This window comes from Zingiber officinale, chromosome 10B (assembly GCF_018446385.1).
Source record: "Zingiber officinale cultivar Zhangliang chromosome 10B, Zo_v1.1, whole genome shotgun sequence".
Taxonomy (NCBI): Eukaryota; Viridiplantae; Streptophyta; class Magnoliopsida; order Zingiberales; family Zingiberaceae; genus Zingiber; species Zingiber officinale.
In genome coordinates, this window is record NC_056005.1 from 53,807,083 (window position 1) to 53,827,391 (window position 20,309).

The 20,309-nt window shown below is 39.8% G+C and overlaps 2 protein-coding genes across 2 annotated transcripts; both read left to right on the forward strand.

Annotated features, from left to right (window-relative positions):
- Window positions 1-16,767: 16,767 nt before the first annotated feature.
- LOC122029801 (pto-interacting protein 1-like) lies at window positions 16,768-18,761 on the forward strand (the record flags this gene model as incomplete). Its single annotated transcript, XM_042588932.1, has 3 exons — window positions 16,768-17,076; window positions 17,142-17,268; window positions 18,521-18,761. Coding segments are annotated over 3 exons (657 nt in total), but the record flags the coding sequence as incomplete, so codon positions are not given.
- On the forward strand, window positions 18,525-19,869 carry LOC122029143. Its single transcript, XM_042588092.1, has 3 exons — window positions 18,525-18,664; window positions 19,297-19,552; window positions 19,679-19,869. Exons 2-3 carry the CDS (start codon window positions 19,327-19,329, stop codon window positions 19,867-19,869), a joined length of 417 nt encoding a protein of 138 aa, XP_042444026.1. The 5' UTR covers window positions 18,525-18,664; window positions 19,297-19,326.
- Window positions 19,870-20,309: the final 440 nt, after the last annotated feature.

Sequence of the window (20,309 nt, forward strand, 5' to 3'; positions counted from 1 at the left end):
TCATTACATACCTAGTAATCGCCTTTAAAGTCCACCTAATTACGGGTGACGTTTGACGAAACCAAAGTACGTAACTCCTTATGTAGGGAACCATGGTGACTTCAGGTCCAAGGACTAGTAGTCATACTAATAGCCACATGAGAAAGTATATGACACTCATATAACGATCCATGATACTTTCTCATGGCGGGTCATTCAGTATACATTCTTTAATGCATACCCATGTGTCAACTTGATATCTCCATATCCATGACTTGTGAGATCAAGTCATCGAGTTGACCTACATGCTAGTCTCGTCGCATTAACATTGTCCCTGAATGTTAATACTTGACTATGAATGATTAAGAGTAGTGTTCCCTATATCATCTCACTATCGATTCAACCAATCAATTGATATAGGTAAGAACCTTCTACTCAATGACGCTATTATACTTAGTTATTTGGCACAAATACAAGTAAATATAATAACCAAAATAAATTCCTTTATTTATATACAATAAGATGATACAACGAGTCCATACATCAATCACCAAATGATTGGCTCTAGGGCTCTAACTAACAAGTCCAATGTAAAATATGTGAAGAACCAACCAACTCTTAATACCGAGATGTGGGCACTGATATAGAATTGACAGGTACCTATCCCAAGCTTGATGCAATGCCTCTTCGTCACGTTGCTTGATCTCTCAACAGAGTAGTTATTTTTGGTGGAAAGTATCTGTTTAGAAATTTTCTCTCTAATTCATCCCACGTCTTGATGCTTCTTGGCGGCAGAGTATTGAACCAAACCTTTGCATTTCTTCTGAGACTAAATGGAAAAACTATGAGTTGTATTGAATCAGTCGAATCCCCCTCAACTCTCAGTGTGTTGCAATAGCTGTGGAAATCTAGGAGATGCAAGTAAGGTTTCTCTGAATCTAATCCCCCAAACTGATTTTCCTGCACTTTAGAGATGAATGATGGTCTGAGCATAAAGTTCTTCGCCGAGATTTCTGGAAACAAATTGGCCCCAACTCTTTAGCAGATTTCGGTGCTCCATAAACCTTTAAGGGCTTTAACATCATGTCCTATCCGAATAGACCGGGAGCACGAAGTAGACAGACATGCAGGGAATTGAATTTCCTGCAAGGTTAGCTTTGAACGCAAAAATAATATATGGAATAAAATGCAGAATGTAAAGAAAAACAAGAGTAAAATTATTTATCTCTAAATGCAAACGAAAGTAAAGATAAAGGAAAAGAAAACAAAGTCTAGTCTAATCTAGTATGATTATCACCAATGTTATAGACGCAGTCCCCGGCAATGGCGACAAAAACTTGTTACGATTCCGCAAGTGCACGGATTCATCGTCAGTAATATAAAAGATTGTCGAACCCACAAGGACTGGTTATAAGTACTATTGATGGCACACTTAGGATTAGCTACACTATCGATGGTTATAAGTAATCTAAGAAAAGAGATCCGAAAGTGAGGAATGAGAACTAGCAACGAGGGGAAATCAACATGGTTAATGAAGAGTTCTAGGAGTTTGGTTTCATTGTGGTGGTATTGATGTGTCTCATACTATCCTATACTCATTGTCCATCGGCATGCATTCACCGGAAGCTCAAGCAACTATCTTTGAACACCAGACAAAGACAATCCCTATAAAATCCTGTTACGGTTAACCTCTATCACTAAGCGCCTCGGTAGATCGCAAGGACACGACTCTTACTGATGTTTTAAAGGATAGAATTAAGAAGCTAGGTTTGGTCTCTTACTTCCTTGCAAAGGAGTTGCCACACCTTCCGAGGAAGTACCCTAGATGTCCATGAACGGGTTACCCCTATCACTAGAGCCCCTCTGGTGTACGATCTAAGGTATTCCTTCTACTTGGTTGGTAATTCTTGCATAATCAATCAACTAGACAAAGAAATCGAGGAATTGAAACAAAGCAAGCGAAATCTTCCAATGAATATAAACATGATATGAGTTTTATATCAAAACCAATCCACAATTACTCCCTCGTCCTAGAATAAAGACTCTACTCCATATACGCTAAAAAAGAACCCGAAGACATGGTGAATCTAAACATACAATCATCAGAAACGAAGAGAGAAAGATGAAGTATACTTATCCAATGACGATGAGTGATCTTCGGATCAAATCCTCTGCTTCTGGAGTTGAGGTGGTGATGGAAGGTCACTGGATCGATGTCCTAGACAGCGCGGAATGTCACCAGAATGAATCTCCTCTTCACAGCTCGCCTCCCGACTCTCCCCTCTCAGAAAAGGGGTTAAACCCCCTTTTATAGGATAGGGCACATCGCAACGGCATGACCGTGCAAGGACGGCATGGTCGTACCCTAACTGGTCTCTGGATGCACTGTACGGTTGTGCCAATTGGCACGATCGTGTGATGTTGGGGCTCGGTTTCTGCGGACATGGCCGTACAGGGTTGCATTATCGTATGGTGCTTGGCCTCGGCCATGGGGTGCACGGCCGTGCAGGGTTGCACGACCGTGCAGGGTTGCACGGTCGTGCAGGGTTGCACGACCGTGCAGGGTTGCACAGTCGTGCAGGGTTGCACGGCCATGTACTAATCCGCCTCTAGTTTGGTCGCATGACCGTGCAAGGGTTGCACATCCGTGCACATCTGCCCTTCTGTTTGGCCACACGATCGTGCAAGGCTTGCACGGTCGTGTTCTCTAGCACGCTTTGGTGCGTCGACAAATATTATTTTCGCTCCGAAAGTTGTCCCTGTCAACACAAAACCAAACAAAGAGTAGATATCCGTACAAAAGAGAATATATGATGAATACATGATAAAAGAGGTGATTATACAAAGAATATGTACGTATAAAGTAAGTAAATGTGCATAAACTATCATAATATTTACGCACATCAATAACCCCCAGCCAAAGGAAATCTCCAAAGTCTTGCCGTCACCTTCCCTCCCTATCACTCTGCCCCTTTTTCTTCTTAGCCTCTCCTCCTTCGACACTTGAGCATTGCCCGACATCTACGCCGCAATTTCTCTCTTGGGCCCTAGCACGCCGACGCTGCACCACCGGTCACAGGACCACCAGAGACTATCCCTCTAGCGCATTGTCCGATCCTCCTCTTCTCTAGATTTTTCCTCGACTTGTGTCCTAGAACAGTCGCCAGTTTCGTCTCTTTCCCTCCTATAGTTGGCGATTGGGTGGTAGGTGCGTTGCCTTGTGATTCGGGTGATTTATTAGTTTTCCTTGTTGTAATCTTCTTCCGGTGATGGACTACAGGGGAGGTGTCGGATCAATTTCTTGCTCAAATCCCTGATCAGTTCTTGCTCTTCTTCCTTACTGCTGACCAAGGTCCCTGTTGAGGAAAAGATTTCAGCAAGGTTGTGCTGTGGATCTATAATCAAGGCTGTGAGGTGAAGTAGGATTTGTTGTGGGGTTGTTCTTGGTTCCAGCAGCAACAACCACCTTGTTCCAGCAGCCTTATCGGCTGTGAATTGAGGTAAGGTGTAGGGGAATTTGATACAAATTGGTTAAGTGTGAATTAGGTTTATGTTTATGTGTTGATTAGGGTTTTGCCCTAATTCAGGGTTAGAGATTTTATTTAGCTATTTATACGAATTTAGATAAATAAAATATATATATATATGTATTGTTTGACATAGGACTTTGACTCAAGACGGTATCTCGACGTGGGATCTATTTCGGATACGATCCTCTTATTAGAGGTGGGCACTTTGACATATCTATTTTGATATGTCATTTGATATGCATAGTAGTTTTTAACAAGTAGTAATGATTATGTTTCATATCTACATCGGTTTGTCAGTACCGGATACCTGTTACATGCTTGTTTTTGCTTACCTGTTTTGCATTTCATGTTAGTACCCACCTGATTATATATGCTTATAGGGGTAGTGACATAATCATTTCTTATTATGTTCAGGACCTAGGTTTTCATACCATATCTGCCTTGTGTACCTAGACCATTGATTGGATCTATTTATCCTATGGTACACATTATGTAGAGATGGACAGGATCAGGATATTTTCATGCTTAGTGTCATGCACCATCTCGCATGATTGTATGTTGTGCGATAGTCGGCTCCATTATTGTTGAGCACATCACCAGTTTCATAGATCTGCACACACCACCACTCATGGGTTAGTGGTATGTTAGGTAGGGTGTGTGACAGTTTTGGTCTGTTAGGCTCCGTTAGTCTGGTGACGTAGTGTGGTAGTCGGCAGACAATTTTGCTCTGTTTAGCTCAATTAGTCCATTCATGGGTAGTGTGACGCAGTGTGGTAGCCGGCAGGGATCCCTCCTCTGGACTGGCTCAGGGAGATGAGAGCATTATGCTCCCCCACTTATGATTTGGGGTAAGGAGGATAGGTGTACTCCGACAACATCCGGTCCACTCGGTCACTCAGGAGCAGTGATGACAGAGTGCACAGTTATCATAACCCTACCCACTCGGTCTCACCATCAAGTGTGAGATGGCTGACTGTAGTAGGGGTGACCAAGACATGTCATTGGCATCATACGCATTGATGCATTTATTGCTTGTATTTGCTGCATTTATTTGTTGCATATTTGGTGGATGCATATGTTTGACATGCATACAGGATTTATGATACTCTCGGTCTGATAACCTTATTATCTCTATACCAGGTCTTGGTTAGTACAGTTTTTCTCCTATTTATTTCAGTTTGCATTTATCATTCCTATATCAGGAGACTGTACGCATAATTATTGCTATTAGCTATTTCTTACTATGCATGTCAGTAGTTACCCGTTGAGGAGTTGACTCATCCCGTTGATATTACTATTTTAGGTTGAGGTTGTCCGGAGATCTCTAGTCGCTAGTCCCCCTGCAAATCACAAGGATGTTTGTTTGGTCATTTGGTTTTTCTTATTATACTATCTATACTGTGTTGGATTTTTACACTTGGATCTTGTATGGACCTTTATTTGTCAATGGGATTTTATTTGGATATGTTCTGCTACATGCCTGCCTGGACAGCAGAAGAGGTGAGTTACTTTTATTTGCGACATTGTGATTTGAGTTTTATGGGTGTAGTTGAGTAGGAAGATGATTTCCTTATTGTTGCTTATGTTTGTTTTCCTTACTATTAAACTGCGTGGGTGCTTGCTTTATATATATTGTAATTGTTCCGGCCATGTTGGCCGAGGTATATGTGGCCCTGTGGGCATTGTAGGAAGTTTCATATTGTCACCCGTACAGGGGAGATGCTGCCGAAATTTCTTCTGGTAGTAACTACCTGAGGCGTGACAAATAGCCTCCAGTCTACCTAGCCGAATCTGGATTTCTTCCTTTTCTTCATAGACTAGGGTCGGCAGAGCCTCCAAGATGGCGTTGACTTCCATCCGCTATATCTTCCTTGTAGAGTGGGCTTCAGTTTTTATTATATCAACATAACACTTGCACACCATTAGTTTATCTCCCTGAACCTTCCCAACTTGGTCATCCATGAGAATTTTATTTTCTGGTAGAAGGTGGAGACTACTGCCCGAACCTTATTTAGGGTCGGGCGGGCCAAAATAGCATTTAAGTTGAGGGAGCGTCGACCACGGTGAAGTTCGAGTGGTGCATCGTCACTAGGGGCTCCTCTCCTAGGGATATAGGTAATTTTATTCAACCGAGTGGCTAAACCTTGTTACTCGTGAATCTACATTAAGGAGTCACCATGGGTTAGAGCTCGCTCGAGCTTATCTGTAGCTGCTTGAACGCCTGCTTGAAAATGATGTTGGAACTTCCTGTGTCAACAAAAGTACGAGAAATATTATTATTAGCTATAACAGCCTTGATTATTAATGTATCATCATGGGATATCTCCAACCCCATCTAGATCCTTGGGTTCAAAACTAATTTCAAGCCTGATCCCCTATTCTGTGCTACAACTGATCGTATGGATCTTTAACTACCGAGCGTATGACTTTCTCGCTCGATTAGGTCTCCATCAATTGGATCTCCTGCTATCATGTTGATGTTGCCTCAAGAAGCATTATTGCGGTTCTCTCATATCGGATCGGGAGCTCTGATTGGTTCTGAGCAGGAGTTGGCACTCGATCCATAGGTGGTGGTGGCATCCTCTGCTATCGCTCAACCTCGCATTGATTTCTTCTGGGTGAGCCATTTGATCTTCGGTAGGGTTGACGGTTGGACGACGGAGTGCATCAGCTAAATCTCCTATTGCCGCCCTAGCGATTGGCTAGAGTGTAGCAATCTCGTGTATCATGGGTGGTCGACCGGTGAAGAGTGCACCACGGTCTTGGAGCTTCTTGAGGAGGTTCTGGATATCTTTCTTGTTCGACCCCCATATGTTGCACGACCTGTGGTCATGGTTCTTGGTGAAGATGTTGAGGGGCTGCTCGGGGTCCTCTAGGTGGAGGAGTGAGCAATACTCGATGCTCAGGCACTAGAGTCGGTGTTGGTGCAGGGGCGTCTTTCCTCTGGATGACCTGTGCCTCTTCAACGTTGATGAATTCAGTTGTTCGGTCCAATAGATGATCAAAATTCCTCGGGGATTTCCTGGTCAAGGAGTTGAAGAAATCATTATTGACAAACCCTTAGGAGAAGGCGCTCATCAGGATCTCAGTGGTGGCTAAAGGAGCATCCATAGTCACTTGGTTAAATTTTTTAATATATGACCTCAGTTATTCCTTAGGCCCCTACTTCAATGAGAAAAGACTCAGTGGAGACTTTTGGTATCATCAATTGCTTGCAAAGTGGTGAAAGAAAACCTTGTAGAAATCCTTAAAATAACGAATAGATCCAGCAGGTAGTAGCTTAAACCACCTTTAAGCAGAACCGCCAAAGGTGGTGAGGAGCACCTGACACTTTACCTCGTCAGTAAATTGGCGAAGGAGGGTAGCGTGCTCAAATTTGACAAGATGATCCTCAGGATCAGTTGATCTTGAGTGTTCTCCTATTGTTATATTCTGATAATGCTTCGGTAGATTATCCTCTAACACCTCATGAGCAAATGACATGCTAATTTTTTTAGGGGAGTTGTAGCATGTGGGAGATTTTCCCATTTGCCTTTAACGAACAGGTGCTTCTTTGGAAGACTCTAGGTGGGGCTCTTCTTGGTCCATACGTGTAACGCCCGCCCTCTCCACCACTCAGAAAGGGGGAAGAGGACGGGGTTACTTGAAACATACATACATTTATATAAGGCAGCGGAAGTAAATAAACCTTTTTTTTTCTTTCCTTTGAAACAAATTAGACTAACTAAAGCATATGATCAAGTTATCATAGAAGCATGTTCATTATCATAGAGCATATATCCATACATATCATGTGAACCATGTATTAACATTCATAACTTGATCTAACATCTACTACTTGCTACGTGATGCATGACATTTTACTTGAATAAAGCATACTATCATAAATTCATAGTGAGTAAACACCAATAAATATCATCCATCAAACATTATGTATCAAAATAAGATCACACGTAAAGTTTTAGAACATAGAAGCAATAAGCAAATCTATTCCACCATGCCACTTCCACACACATTCTCGCCCTTCTTGCTACTCCCTTTTAGGTCAACCATTCTTTTCCTTTATCTGCATTACAAGGAAAATTAAACTATAAGCACATAGGCTTAGTAAGATTCTTTCCTACTCACAAAACATAAATCATGCATCTAACATAAAGTGGTGACATGTTCATTTGACCAACATCTAGATATAAGTTTTGCATGCTAGCATAAAGTAGAGTCATACTCATGTAAGCAAATCATAACATAGCATGTGAGAGCTCATACATAAAGTAGTAGCATAATCATCTAGGCATCATAGACATATTTTTCAAAAATAAACATCTTACTAAAACATAAAGAAAACATTTAGCATGAATAAACATATGCAAGATGTCCTTTGAAAACATGTATCATGAAATGAGTATATGCAAGATGTCATTTGAAAACATATATATCATATAAATACTTAAACATAATCTCATCATGAGGGTCCGGCTTTGTACCACATACATGAATTTACGCGCATCCTAAATAGATCCGAGGTAGCTAATCCCGAACCTATTAGGAACTAGGCCCGTTTCTTTGACCATCGACCTAGGGGCACTTAGGAGTCCATCCCTTATTAGGCCCGTTTCTTTGACCATCCACCTGGGGGCAACTTAGGAGCTCATCCCCGGTACAAGCCATACAAAGTAAAATAACATATCATGTTTCATATCATATCATAGCATATCATGTTCTTGTCATATCATGGCATATCATATTCTTGTCATATATATCATGAAAAGTGCTCTTAGTCCCAACTTAAGGGAAGCATCTCTTATGCTTTTCATCATACATAAGCCTTGCATAACATAATGACATAAAGTGCACATAACATATAGCATTTCCTAGAGAAAACATACATGATGGCAAAAGTGCACATAACATTTAGCATATCATAGAGAAAACATAACATGATGGCACAAGTGTACATAATATATAACATGGTGACATAAAATCCATATCATATCATAAGAAGTCATTATCATGCATGGTTGGGGTTTTGATCTTCCTACAAAACCTAAATCATAACTTAGCCGAAACCTAGAGGTAGGATTCTAGGTGTTTTTTAACCCAACATGAAGCATGGAAACTTAAACTAACTATATATCAAGAATCATACATCATGAGGAAACATAAACAAGCATAGTTACGTTTTAAACTTTTCCCTAAACCTTTCATTCAATCTTTGCTGAACCCTAAGGGTAAGGTTCTCAAACTTTTAATACAACAAGAAGCATGAAACTTAAACTAACCATATTAAAGGATCATATATCATGAGGAAGCATAAACAAGCATGGTTAGATTTCAAGACCTTGCTCTAAGCCTTATATTCAATCTTAGCCGGACCTAAAGGTAAGGTTCTAAGTTTTTTTTTTTTTTTTACAACATGTAGCATGAAAAGTTAAACTAACAACATATAAGAGATCATACATCATGAAGAAGCATAAACAAGTATGATTAGATTTCAAAACTTTGCTCTAAGCCTTATATTCCATCTTGGCCGAAACCTAAAGGTAGGGTTCTAAACTTTTTAATACAACATGTAGCATGAAAACTTAAACTAACAACATATAAGAGATCATACATCCTGAAGAAGCATAAACAAGCATGATTAGATTTCAAAACTTTGCTCTAAGCCGTATATTCCATCTTGGCCGAAACCTAAAGGTAAGGTTCTAAGTTTTTTTAACACATGTAGCATGAAAATTTAAACTAATCACATATAAGAGATCATACATCATGAAGAAGCATAACAAGCATGATTAGGTTTTAAAACTTATCCCTAAACCTTGTACGTATCCATCCTTGGCCGAAACCTAAAGGTAAGGTTCTAAGCTTTTTATACCACATGTAGCATGAAAATTTAAACTAATCACATATAAGAGATCATACATCATGAAGAAGCATAACAAGCATGATTGGGTTTTAAAACTTTATCCCTAAACCTTGTATCCATCCTTGGCCGAAAACCTAAAGCTAAGTTTCTAAGCTTTTTATGCCACATGTAGCATGAAAATTTAAACTAATCACATATAAGAGATCATACATCATGAAGAAGCATAACATGCATGGTTAGGTTTTTAAAACTTATCCCTAAACCTTGTATCCATCCTTGGCCGAAACCTAAAGGTAAGGTTCTAAGCTTTTTATACCACATGTAGCATGAAAATTTAAACTAATCACATATAAGAGATCATACATCATGAAGAAGCATAACATGCATGGTTAGGTTTTTAAAACTTATCCCTAAACCTTGTATCCATCCTTGGCCGAAACCTAAAGGTAAGGTTCTAAGCTTTTTATACCACATGTAGCATGAAAATTTAATCTAATCACATATAAGAGATCATACATCATGAAGAAGCATAACATGCATGGTTAGGTTTTTAAAACTTATCCCTAAACCTTGTATCCATCCTTGGCCGAAACCTAAAGGTAAGGTTCTAAGCTTTTTATACCACATGTAGCATGAAAATTTAAACTAATCACATATAAGAGACCATACATCATGAAGAAGCATAACAAGCATGGTTAGATTTCAAAACTTTGCTCCAAGCCTTATATTCAATCTTGGCCGAAAACTCAAGGGTGAGATTCTAGACTTTTTAATACTACATGAAGCATAAATTGAAAACTTGACAACCATAAGTGACCACAAATCCTTATCTTGGCCGAAACTTGCAAGGAAATCCCTAAGTTTTTCAAACAACCTTTAAACATAAAGCAGACGAGAACTACTTGTACTGCAGGTGAGGGAATACTTACTTCCTCTCGCTTGATTTACTAAGAGAAGGGACCTTGCTTGTGAAGTTTTCCTAAAGAGAAAGCCCTTAGCTTGGATTCGGCAAAATGAAAAGGAGAGCTTTAGGGTTCGGTGGAGGAAGGAAGGAGGAGGAAGAGAGAAGACAAAATGAAATTTTTTTCCTTCCTTTCTCTTATTTATGCCAAAATGAAGGAAGAAGGTAAAACCATCTTCTCAATGGGAAGGAAGAAGTAAACTCAAACTTCTCCATCGAAGTCTCCTTCTAAGTGAAAGGGCCTTCACCTTAACTACAATCTCCCTTCTTTTCCTAACAGCACACCCCTGCTGGGGCTACTGGTTATCACATACATGCATCTAACAAGAGGTCCAAGGTTCAAACCTTGATTATGCCTCTTTTTGGTTCTATTTCCTTTTTATTTTCAAAAAAATCTACATAAAGCCTATTTTAATCATGAGAAAATAATTCATAAAATTGCTAGGGATCCTACGGGTGTTACAATCCCCCATACCTCATAAAAGTTCATCCTCGAACTTAAAATAACTCCGGGTACTTTTGGGTTGGGATAATACCTATAGTGATATTAAGGCGGCACAAGACTTCCTGCTGAGAGCATCGACCACTTTGTTGGCTTTTCCCGGATGGTAGAAGTTTCGTAGTCATAGTCCTTGACCAGTTCGAGCCATCTGCACTGTCTCATGTTTAGGTCTTTCTGTGTGAAGAAGTATTTCATGTTAGTTAGAGCCCTAGAGCCAATCATTTGATGATTGTATGGACTCATGTATATCATATTCTTGTATATATATTAAGGCATTTGGTTTTTGATTATTATGCTTATTTGTATTAGTGCCAGATAAAATAAGTATAGTAACATCCTTGAGTAGAAGGTTCTTACATATATCAATCGATTGGTTGAATCGATAGTGAGATGATATAGGGAACACTACTCTAAATCATTCCTAGTCGAGTATTAACATTCAGGGACAATGTTAATACAATAAGACTAGCATGTAGGTCAGCTCGATGACTTGATCTCACAAGTCATGGATATAGAGATATCAAGCTGACACATGGGTATGCATTAGAGAATGTATACTGAATGACCCGCCATGAGAAAGTATCATGGATCGTTATATGAGTGTCATATACTTTCTCATGTGGCTATTAGTATGACTATTAGTCCTTTGACCTGAAGTCACCATGGATCCCAACATAAGGAGTTATGTACTTTGGTTTCGTCAAACGTCACCCGTAACAGGGTAGACTATAAAGACGATTACTGGGTATGTAACAAATTATGCAGAGGGATGTGAGTGATGTAGATGGGATCTATCCCTCCCATATGACGGGAGCGACATCAATATTCTTGATAGAGTTAGACCACAAAGTGCATGGCCATGCCCAAATGAGTCAACATTAGATGTTGAGCTCATTTGATCGAGTGAGTCTACTTGGAGTTCAAGATTTAGATTGATTAGAGGATGACACGGTCTACGCCTCATATTAATCAATCTAGATGTCTAGGATAGAAGGACAATGTCACATATTGTGAGGAGTCACAATTAGTAGTCACAAGGTGATGTTGGATCTTAACATTTCTTGTAACTTGGGTAGTAATGATGTGTTGCTAGATACCACTCATTACTTATGCTCCTAAATGGGTTTAGGGCATTGCCAACATTACAAGAACCTATAGGGTCACACACTTAGGACATTTAGATGGAGATTTGATTCATATGATGAACTAAGAGGATTAGATTCATTTGATGAATCAAATTAGATTAAGAGTAATCCAAATTGGGCTAATTGAGTTAGACTCAAGTTGATTCATGTATTTAATGAGTCTAATTTAGATTATGACTCATTAGATCAATTTAGTTTAATGAATTAGATTCATTATATTAAGTTTGATTGAATCAAATGGTTAGATTAGATCAACCATGAGAGAGATTGAGTCAAGTTTGACTTGACTAGAAAGGAAGAGGAAGAGTCAAGTTTGACTTGACTCTTTGCCACATCATGAGTGAGGTGGCAAGATGTGGACCAATAGTGTTATTCCACATCATCTTGTTTTGCCACCTCATGGAGGTTACAAGCCTTCATTGCATTTAATGTGGGTTGACCACATTAAATGAGTGGAGGTTACTCATTTGCCACATCATTGTGAGGTGGCAAGATGTGGACCAATGGTAATGGTCCACATCTTCATGATGTGCCACATCATAGGAGTTACACAACACCTCTTAATGGCTTCACATTAATTATGATTAATGTGGAATGGGAGTTACACTCCATGGAGTGGCCGGCCACACAAAAGTGGTGAAAGAAATTTGATTTTAATTCAAGGCATTACATCTTCTTCTTCTTCTTCCTCAAGAGAGCTCTCTCCCTTTCCTCCTCTTGCCGTGACCACACAAGGTGCTAGCACACCTTTTGCGTGAGGTTTCTCCACCTACGCGTCCGTGTGGATACTTCTAGAGGACCGGCGCTTGACGGTCTTGAGATCCGGCAACTCCTTGGAAGAGCGGGAATGCGAAAGGGCACGCAACAAGGGTAAAGTTCTCAACACATAGATCTAGGAGTAGATCTAAAGATTTTGAAACTCGTATTTGTATTTCGTTCGGTTTTCCTTGCACGGATCTACGGCTTTGGGTGATTCGGGGTTTTCGCGACGCGAAAAGCGGTTTTCGCGGCCCGAAAAACCCAACATTTCAGACTCTGGTGATCTGTATAAATCTTACACTGAGCTCCATATAGGTAATGCCTCCATATTTTAAGAGAGAAGACCACGACAGCTAGCTCTAGATCGTGAGTGGGATAATTTTTTTCATGTTCCTTGAGTTGCCTAGAGGCATAGGCAATGACCTTGCCATCCTACATGAGTACAGCTCCGAGTCCTAATCTGGAAGCGTCACTGAACATATCAAAGTTTTTGTTACTTTCTGGAAGAGTGAGAATTGGAGCACTGGTCAGTCTCCATTTCTACTCCGTGAAACTCTTCTCGCAATCGTCGGTCTATTCATACTTCTTGTTCTTCCTGGTGAGAACGGTCATTGGGGCTGCAATTCTAGAGAAACCCTCCACAAACTTCCTGTAATAGCCTGTTAACCTAAGAAAACTTCTGACTTCACTGGCATTCTTTGGCCTGTTCCAGTTACTCACATCTTCGATCTTTATTGGGTCCACCATCACTCCATCCTTGGAGATAATATGACCCAAGAATGATACTCGATCGAGCCAGAACTCACATTTGGAGAATTTCGCATAGAGCTGCTTCTCCCGAAGAATCTGTAATACCATATTCAGGTGCTCGGCGTGCTCATCTTGGTTTCTCGAATAGATAAGGATATCATCAATAAAGATGATTACGAATTTGTCGAGGAATGCCAAGAATACCCGATTCATCAGATCCATAAACAAAGCAGGAGCATTCGTCACTCCGAAGGGCATAACTACGAACTCATAGTGTCCATATCTTATTCGGAAAGTCGTCTTCGGTATATCATCCTGTTTCACTTTTACTTGATGATATCCAGACCTCAGGTCAATCTTAGAGAAGATAGTGGCACCTTTTAATTGGTCAAACAAGTCGTCAATCCGTGGTAGCAGGTACCTGTTCTTGATCGTCACTTTATTTAGCGCTAGGTAGTCTATGCACATTCGCATAGACCCATCTTTCTTCTTTACAAACAGTACTAGAGCTCCCCATGGAGAGTGACTAGGGCGTATAAGTCCCTTGTTGAGCAACTTCTGTAGCTATTCCTGAAATTCCTTCAATTCAGCTGGCGCCATACAGTAAGGTGCTTTAGAGATCGGTTTAGTACCAGGAATCAGTTCGATCTCAAATTCAACTTCTCTATCGGGGGCCAACCCTGGTAGTTCCTCAGGGAATACCTCTGGGTAGTCGCATACAACTCTGACATCTTCCCGCTTTTGGTCCTCTGCTTGATTGGTATCGACTATATGTTCTTGAAATCCAGTACATTCGCGGTCTAACATCTTTTGCGCTTTTAAGGCTGACAAGAATTCCTTAGTCTCCTTCCTTGGCTCTCCCATAAACTCAAATGTCGGTTCTGCTTCGGGATGAAAAATCACTTTCCTTTTACAGCACTCGATCGAAGCACCGTATTTACTCAGGAAATCCATGCCCAATATCACGTCATAATCCTGCATGTCGAGCACTATCAGATCACAATAGAGTTCTCTGTCTTCAATTCTGATAGGTGCGGCTCGCAGCACATGAGTAGAAGGCATCACTTCTCCCGAAGGTAGGGTTGTTAAGAACTTGCAATTTAAAACTTGCGGTGGCATGTCTATCTTCCTTGTGAAAGGTGTAGAGACGAACGAGTGTGTTGCCCCAGTTTCAAATAATATAGTAGCATGCTGACTGAAAATAAATATCTGACCTGTGACAACCGTAGAAGCATTCACCACGTCTTCCTTGGTGAGGGAGAAAATCCTAGCATTCGTTGTAACTGGTGGGGCTTCCAATCTCCCTTGGCTTAACTGAGGGTCTTCTATCGCAGCTTGCATCTGATGTAGCTGTGGGGGAACACCCTTGTTCTGGACGTACTGCTGGGGAGGTGTCTGAACCTGAGTAGGGCAGTCTGTGTCTCTATGCCCTTCCAGTCCACAATTGTAACACCTATTTGTGCCCATTCGGCATACTCCAGGATGCTTCTTTCCACATATAGTACACTGAGGGTACATCGGTTGCTTGTTCACTGGCCCACTCTTGGTGTCATTCCATTGCTTTCTCTTGCCACTATTATTTCCTTTCCAGCTGGCTCGGGTGCTTTGAGATTTCTGTCCTCCCGACTGGGCTTGACTCTTGCCCTCGTTCAGCGCCTTCAAATAGTACTCGGTGATCCGGGCACTGCTGATTAGCTCTTTGGCGGTTTGCGGTCTATTAACTCCGTCGGCCACATTCAGAGCTATCTCAGGTCTGAGCATCTTCAGCATAAGTCTGACCCTTTCTCTTTCTGTACTGACCAGCTCTGGGCATAGGCGTGCTAATCGGTTAAACCTCTTCACAACTTCATTGACTGATAGGTCACCTTGCCGGAACTCGGTGAACTCGTCGTAGTGCTTGTTTATCACACGCATGTGGAAGAATTCTTCGAAAAATTCTGTTTCGAAGTTCGTCCATCGCATTTGATTCACTTGTCATTTTGTTTTAACTCTGTCCCACCACATTCTGGCATCTCCCGTAAGGTAGAACGATGCACACTTGACTTTCTCATGTTCAAGCCAGTCCAATAGCCACTACAAGAAAAACCCTCATAGACATTGGTGGAACAACATCGGTTTTAAGCAAAAAAATGATGTCTTTGAGTATTTTACACCAGTTTTTCCAAAAACCAGTGTCTATAAGCGCATATTTTCACTCATAGACATCGGTTTTTTAAGCCGATGTCTATGAGTGCCCTTTTTTTGTTAATAGACACCGATTTTAACAGCGGTTTTTAAAACCCGATGTCTATGCTAAAATAAAATAATTTAATTTTCCCACCAATACATAGCCAAAATTTACAACATTTCACTCTTCCCTCTAAACCTAAACCTATATCGCGTTGTCCACCACTTTCCTCCTCGACGCTAGTCATCCGACTATCTCTCTCACTCTCATCTCCCTCTTTCCCTTCCTAGATCGATGCACAACACAGCTTGCCTTTTGTTTGACTGAGGACGCAGAGGGTAGTAGCGTAGGCGGCTTGACCCATGGAGGATGAGGTGACAGAGTTACATTCCATCCCCCCGATGCCGCCATGGCCGCAGATCTGGAGAGAGGGCGGTATGTAGTTGTTGTACTCTTCCTTTGCTACAGTATGATCCTAGGACTCCAGTTGATCGCAGCAGAGAGGCCTCTTGGGTCGTCAACGACGTAGGCAGGAAGCAACCGCAGCGATCACATGGAAGACAACAAGCCTCCTCTCCTTGGTCGCCTTGTGAATTCTCTCCCCAAGAATGGCTCTCACTCGCACGCTTGGCCAGTATGAAACCCTTTCCCTTCTTCTCTCAACCAAATCGTGTTCTTTCTTCCTTTTTTTTCTATTTTTTTTGCTTTGGTTGAGATTGGAAGTTTGTAAATTTGGGGTGGCAGGAACTGGAGCTAGGGTGGAGGGTTGTGCTCGAATCCACAATCACTTTCGCAGGATCCGCTCTCGGGAGCGTCGGGTGAGTGGGGGGAGGCGGCATCTTTGTGCCCATGTTTACTGGATTTTTTTTCTTTTGTAAACAGGTTTTCTTAGTTACAACTTACAAGTCTGGTAGCATCATCACAAGCGCTCTTAAAAAACATAAAATGTCATGCTTTGGATGTTGCGAAGAGAATGATAATAATCGAACTGTTGCCAGTGGTGGTCCTTATGTTGCAAGCCATTCAGCTGGTAAGGATACCTAAAATGGCCACTAGAGTTTTTTTATTCCAAATAAGTTTTCTTCCATTTCAACTGGATGACTAAATCTATTTTAGAGGTATCATTAGCAATTTTTTAGTTCTAATGAATATGGATGCCTATTTTGCAGGAAATGATGGAGACTATCTTTCTGCCAATACTCCTTCTAAGGGTGCCCAAACTATTAAGCCGCAACCTATTGCAGTCCCAGCTATTCCTGTTGACAAGATAAGGGAGATCACAAAAAATTTTGGTGATGAAGCTTTGATTTGGGAGGGTTCATTTGGTAGAGTGTATTTTGGTGTCCTAAAGAATGAGAAAAGCACAGGTGTAAAAAAATTATATTCAAGCAAGCAGCCAGACCAAGAGTTTTTGGCACAGGTTTTAGTCATACTTAGTTTTACCTTATTAGTTGTGGTGTCATGCTCATATGAACCATTTTACAGGTTTCCATGGTGTCACGGCTGAAGCATGAGAATGTCGTGGAGTTGGTTGGTTACAGTGTTGAAGGAAATCTCCGACTGTTAGCATATGAGTTTGCTACAATGGGGTCTCTCCATGACATTCTTCATGGTATGAACTTTTCTTAGGCAAACTTATCCATTATTGCAACCATGTTATTACAATGGCACATTGATTAAAATCAATTATTAGAAAACATATACAAACAATATATGATTGGTCACTTGACTACATAGTTTATATAAAGGACACAGACACATGTGGACATATATGTCACCAAAATATTTAAACCACTCAACTGCATAGTTTATATAAGGAACACAGATACATGTGGACATCTATGGCGTCAAAATTTTAAAGTTAATTATGTTGATGAGAGTATGTGGCAATGTGTATGAAAATATTTAAGCGTACATCTGTTACAAAACATATCCTATGATAAAACCTAAGTAATCCGTTTAAAATAAATTTTCACATCTACCACCCTTATGTCATTTTAATCAAGCTAAGTAAACTAGAAATTTTCACATCTATCACGTAGCACACTAAAAATCAACATACTGTCTCAGGCAGTTTAAGATTCCCCTTTTCCATTAAGGAGAGCCTCATCCTTTGCCTTTGTCAATTGTCATTTGACAACTTGTAATTTTTGCAATGGATCTTATGCAATACTATTTTGCCACATGATAATATCCATAACAATGTTTAATACAAACTGAACCTAAGTTCATCAATTAAATAGACGGAACCATGTGATGTTCTTTCCTTTGTATGCTTATTGAACAGGTAAATGTTCGTCTTAAGTTAATGTCAGGGATTGAAGATAAGTGGCTAAGTTGCTTTTTCATGGGAGCAGGACTGCTGGCTTTTGTCTATATTTCTCACCAACATGTACAACCTGTGAAGTACAAAGAAATGTGTGCATTAAAGAATTTAGTAGAATTATTCAAGGAACACAGAAAACTATAATTAATTAAATGTTATTTTGAATTTGTTTTCTAATCTCCTAGTACAACCAATTGTGTGTGGCTCATCTCATGATCATTCCAACTGTTGGAAGATGTTTATCATTTATATATCACATTAAATCCTTCTTTCTCCCTGTGATAGATAGTAAAACATCTATATGGTCAGATAGTCCAAAATCATTTATGTTTATTTTACTCCTGAACTAAATGATAAAATAGATTTGCAGAGCAAAGCAATAGATGAGATTTTATCATCATTATGTTAATGCTCTATACTATGATTTCATGTATCAAGCTTGCCTAGAGAGTTCTAAAGTGACAATGGATTCAGAAGATTAGCACTTCAAGTAATTTATTTAAAAGTAGCAAACAGTGATGTCTATAATTATGCACAGGACGAAAAGGAGTTAAAGGAGCACAACCAGGACCAGTGTTGTCATGGCTCCAAAGAGTTAAAATTGCTGTCGGAGCAGCAAAAGGATTGGAATACCTGCATGAGAAAGCCCAGCCTCATATCATTCATCGTGATATAAAGTCAAGTAATGTTTTACTCTTTGATGATGATGTTGCAAAAATAGCTGATTTTGATCTATCAAATCAAGCTCCTGACAGCTGATTTTAATTATTGTTCCTATTTTCCTGTGTTTGTAAGAATTCTATTGTAATGTTTATTCCTATTTTTCTGTATTTGGATCCTCTGTATGAGTATGTTTTCCTTCGTAAATCAGTAGTCTTAACTCTTATCAGTTCACTTTTATTAATCTCTTGTTAATTCTTCGGTACTCTTTCATATTATCCCATTTTCTGAGAAGACAATAACAGTTTTGGTTTGTAGAAGAATAGGACACATTGCTAGCAGATTGTTCTAATACAAGTTGAGTTTCTGAGGTTATCTTTTTAAATAAAAATCTTCTCTTCCTATTTCATTTTGTTCTTTTAAAAATTTATCATGTCAATATAAGTAGAATCTTTTTGAGTTTCTTAGTTTATCTATTTAAATAAAAATCTTCTCTTCCTATTAGCTAATTCTGTTGCTTGCTTGTGATTATGCTTATCTACTATTTGCTTTACTCTCACATGTGAGAGTCAGTTCTTGTCTTACATGTTTGTTTATATCAGATATTTAAGTTTATTTATTTATAACATGTACTCTCTTTTTTCCCGTGTTTAGGAAAGTGAAAGTGAGGATGATGGTCTTGACATGGGTGATGATGATGATGTTGAGGAACTTGAAAATGAACCAGAGGTTGTTAGGAAAGAACCAACCATTGAGAAACCTACTCCTGTTTCAGCACCACCGAAAGATGCTGAAAGGCAACTGTCAAAGAAGGAGCTTAAGAGAAAGGAAATGGCAAAGTTGGATGCACTTCTACATGAAATGGTCATTGCAAATAAAGATAGTAATACTGCACAAAATGAGACAGCTGGTAATGTCTTCTTTCACATAATTAGTTTATTTTTGATAGATAGTAAATTTTAATTCACTTGAGTTGCTTCATACATATGAAGTGATTGTTTAATGTGTGTTGAATTTGTTTATCCTTGTTATGCAGACAAGAAGCAACTGGAGCAATGTAGTGAAGGGGAGAAGAAAGAAAGTGTTGGTGCTCCTTCAGAGAACAGAATCTTAAAGAAGAAGAAATCTAAGAAAGAAAATCATCAAAGGAACAAGAAGAGCATGATCAAAAATAGGAGAAAGGAGACATTGAAGCTGAAGTGGCAGATGCATCTGCAGTTGACGTAAAGGAAAGGATAAAGAAGGTGGCTTCCATGAGGAAGAAGAAATCAAGCAAAGAGATGGATGTCGAACAGTTGAATAAAAAGGGCTTCTTACTTAAGCAGTAGGTTAATTGGTACCTCAATTGGCCAATTGTAAGAAGAATATTTGTGTAATTTGTGGATACGGATTTAATGTGTACAATACCTATTATCTTTTTATGTTGTAAGAATAATATTTGTGCTGGTTACATGGATATTGACTTGTTTGTATAATATCGGTTTTTCACTATTTCGGAAATTGAATCCGTATCGTTAAACAATACTGATATTACATCGGTTTTCCACCCCTGCTAAAACCAGTGTCATTAACTAATATTACATCGGTTTTATACCGTTACTGAAACAGTGTCGTTAAGTGATACTACATTGGTTCATAACCGATTCGAAAACCGGTGTCGTTAAGTG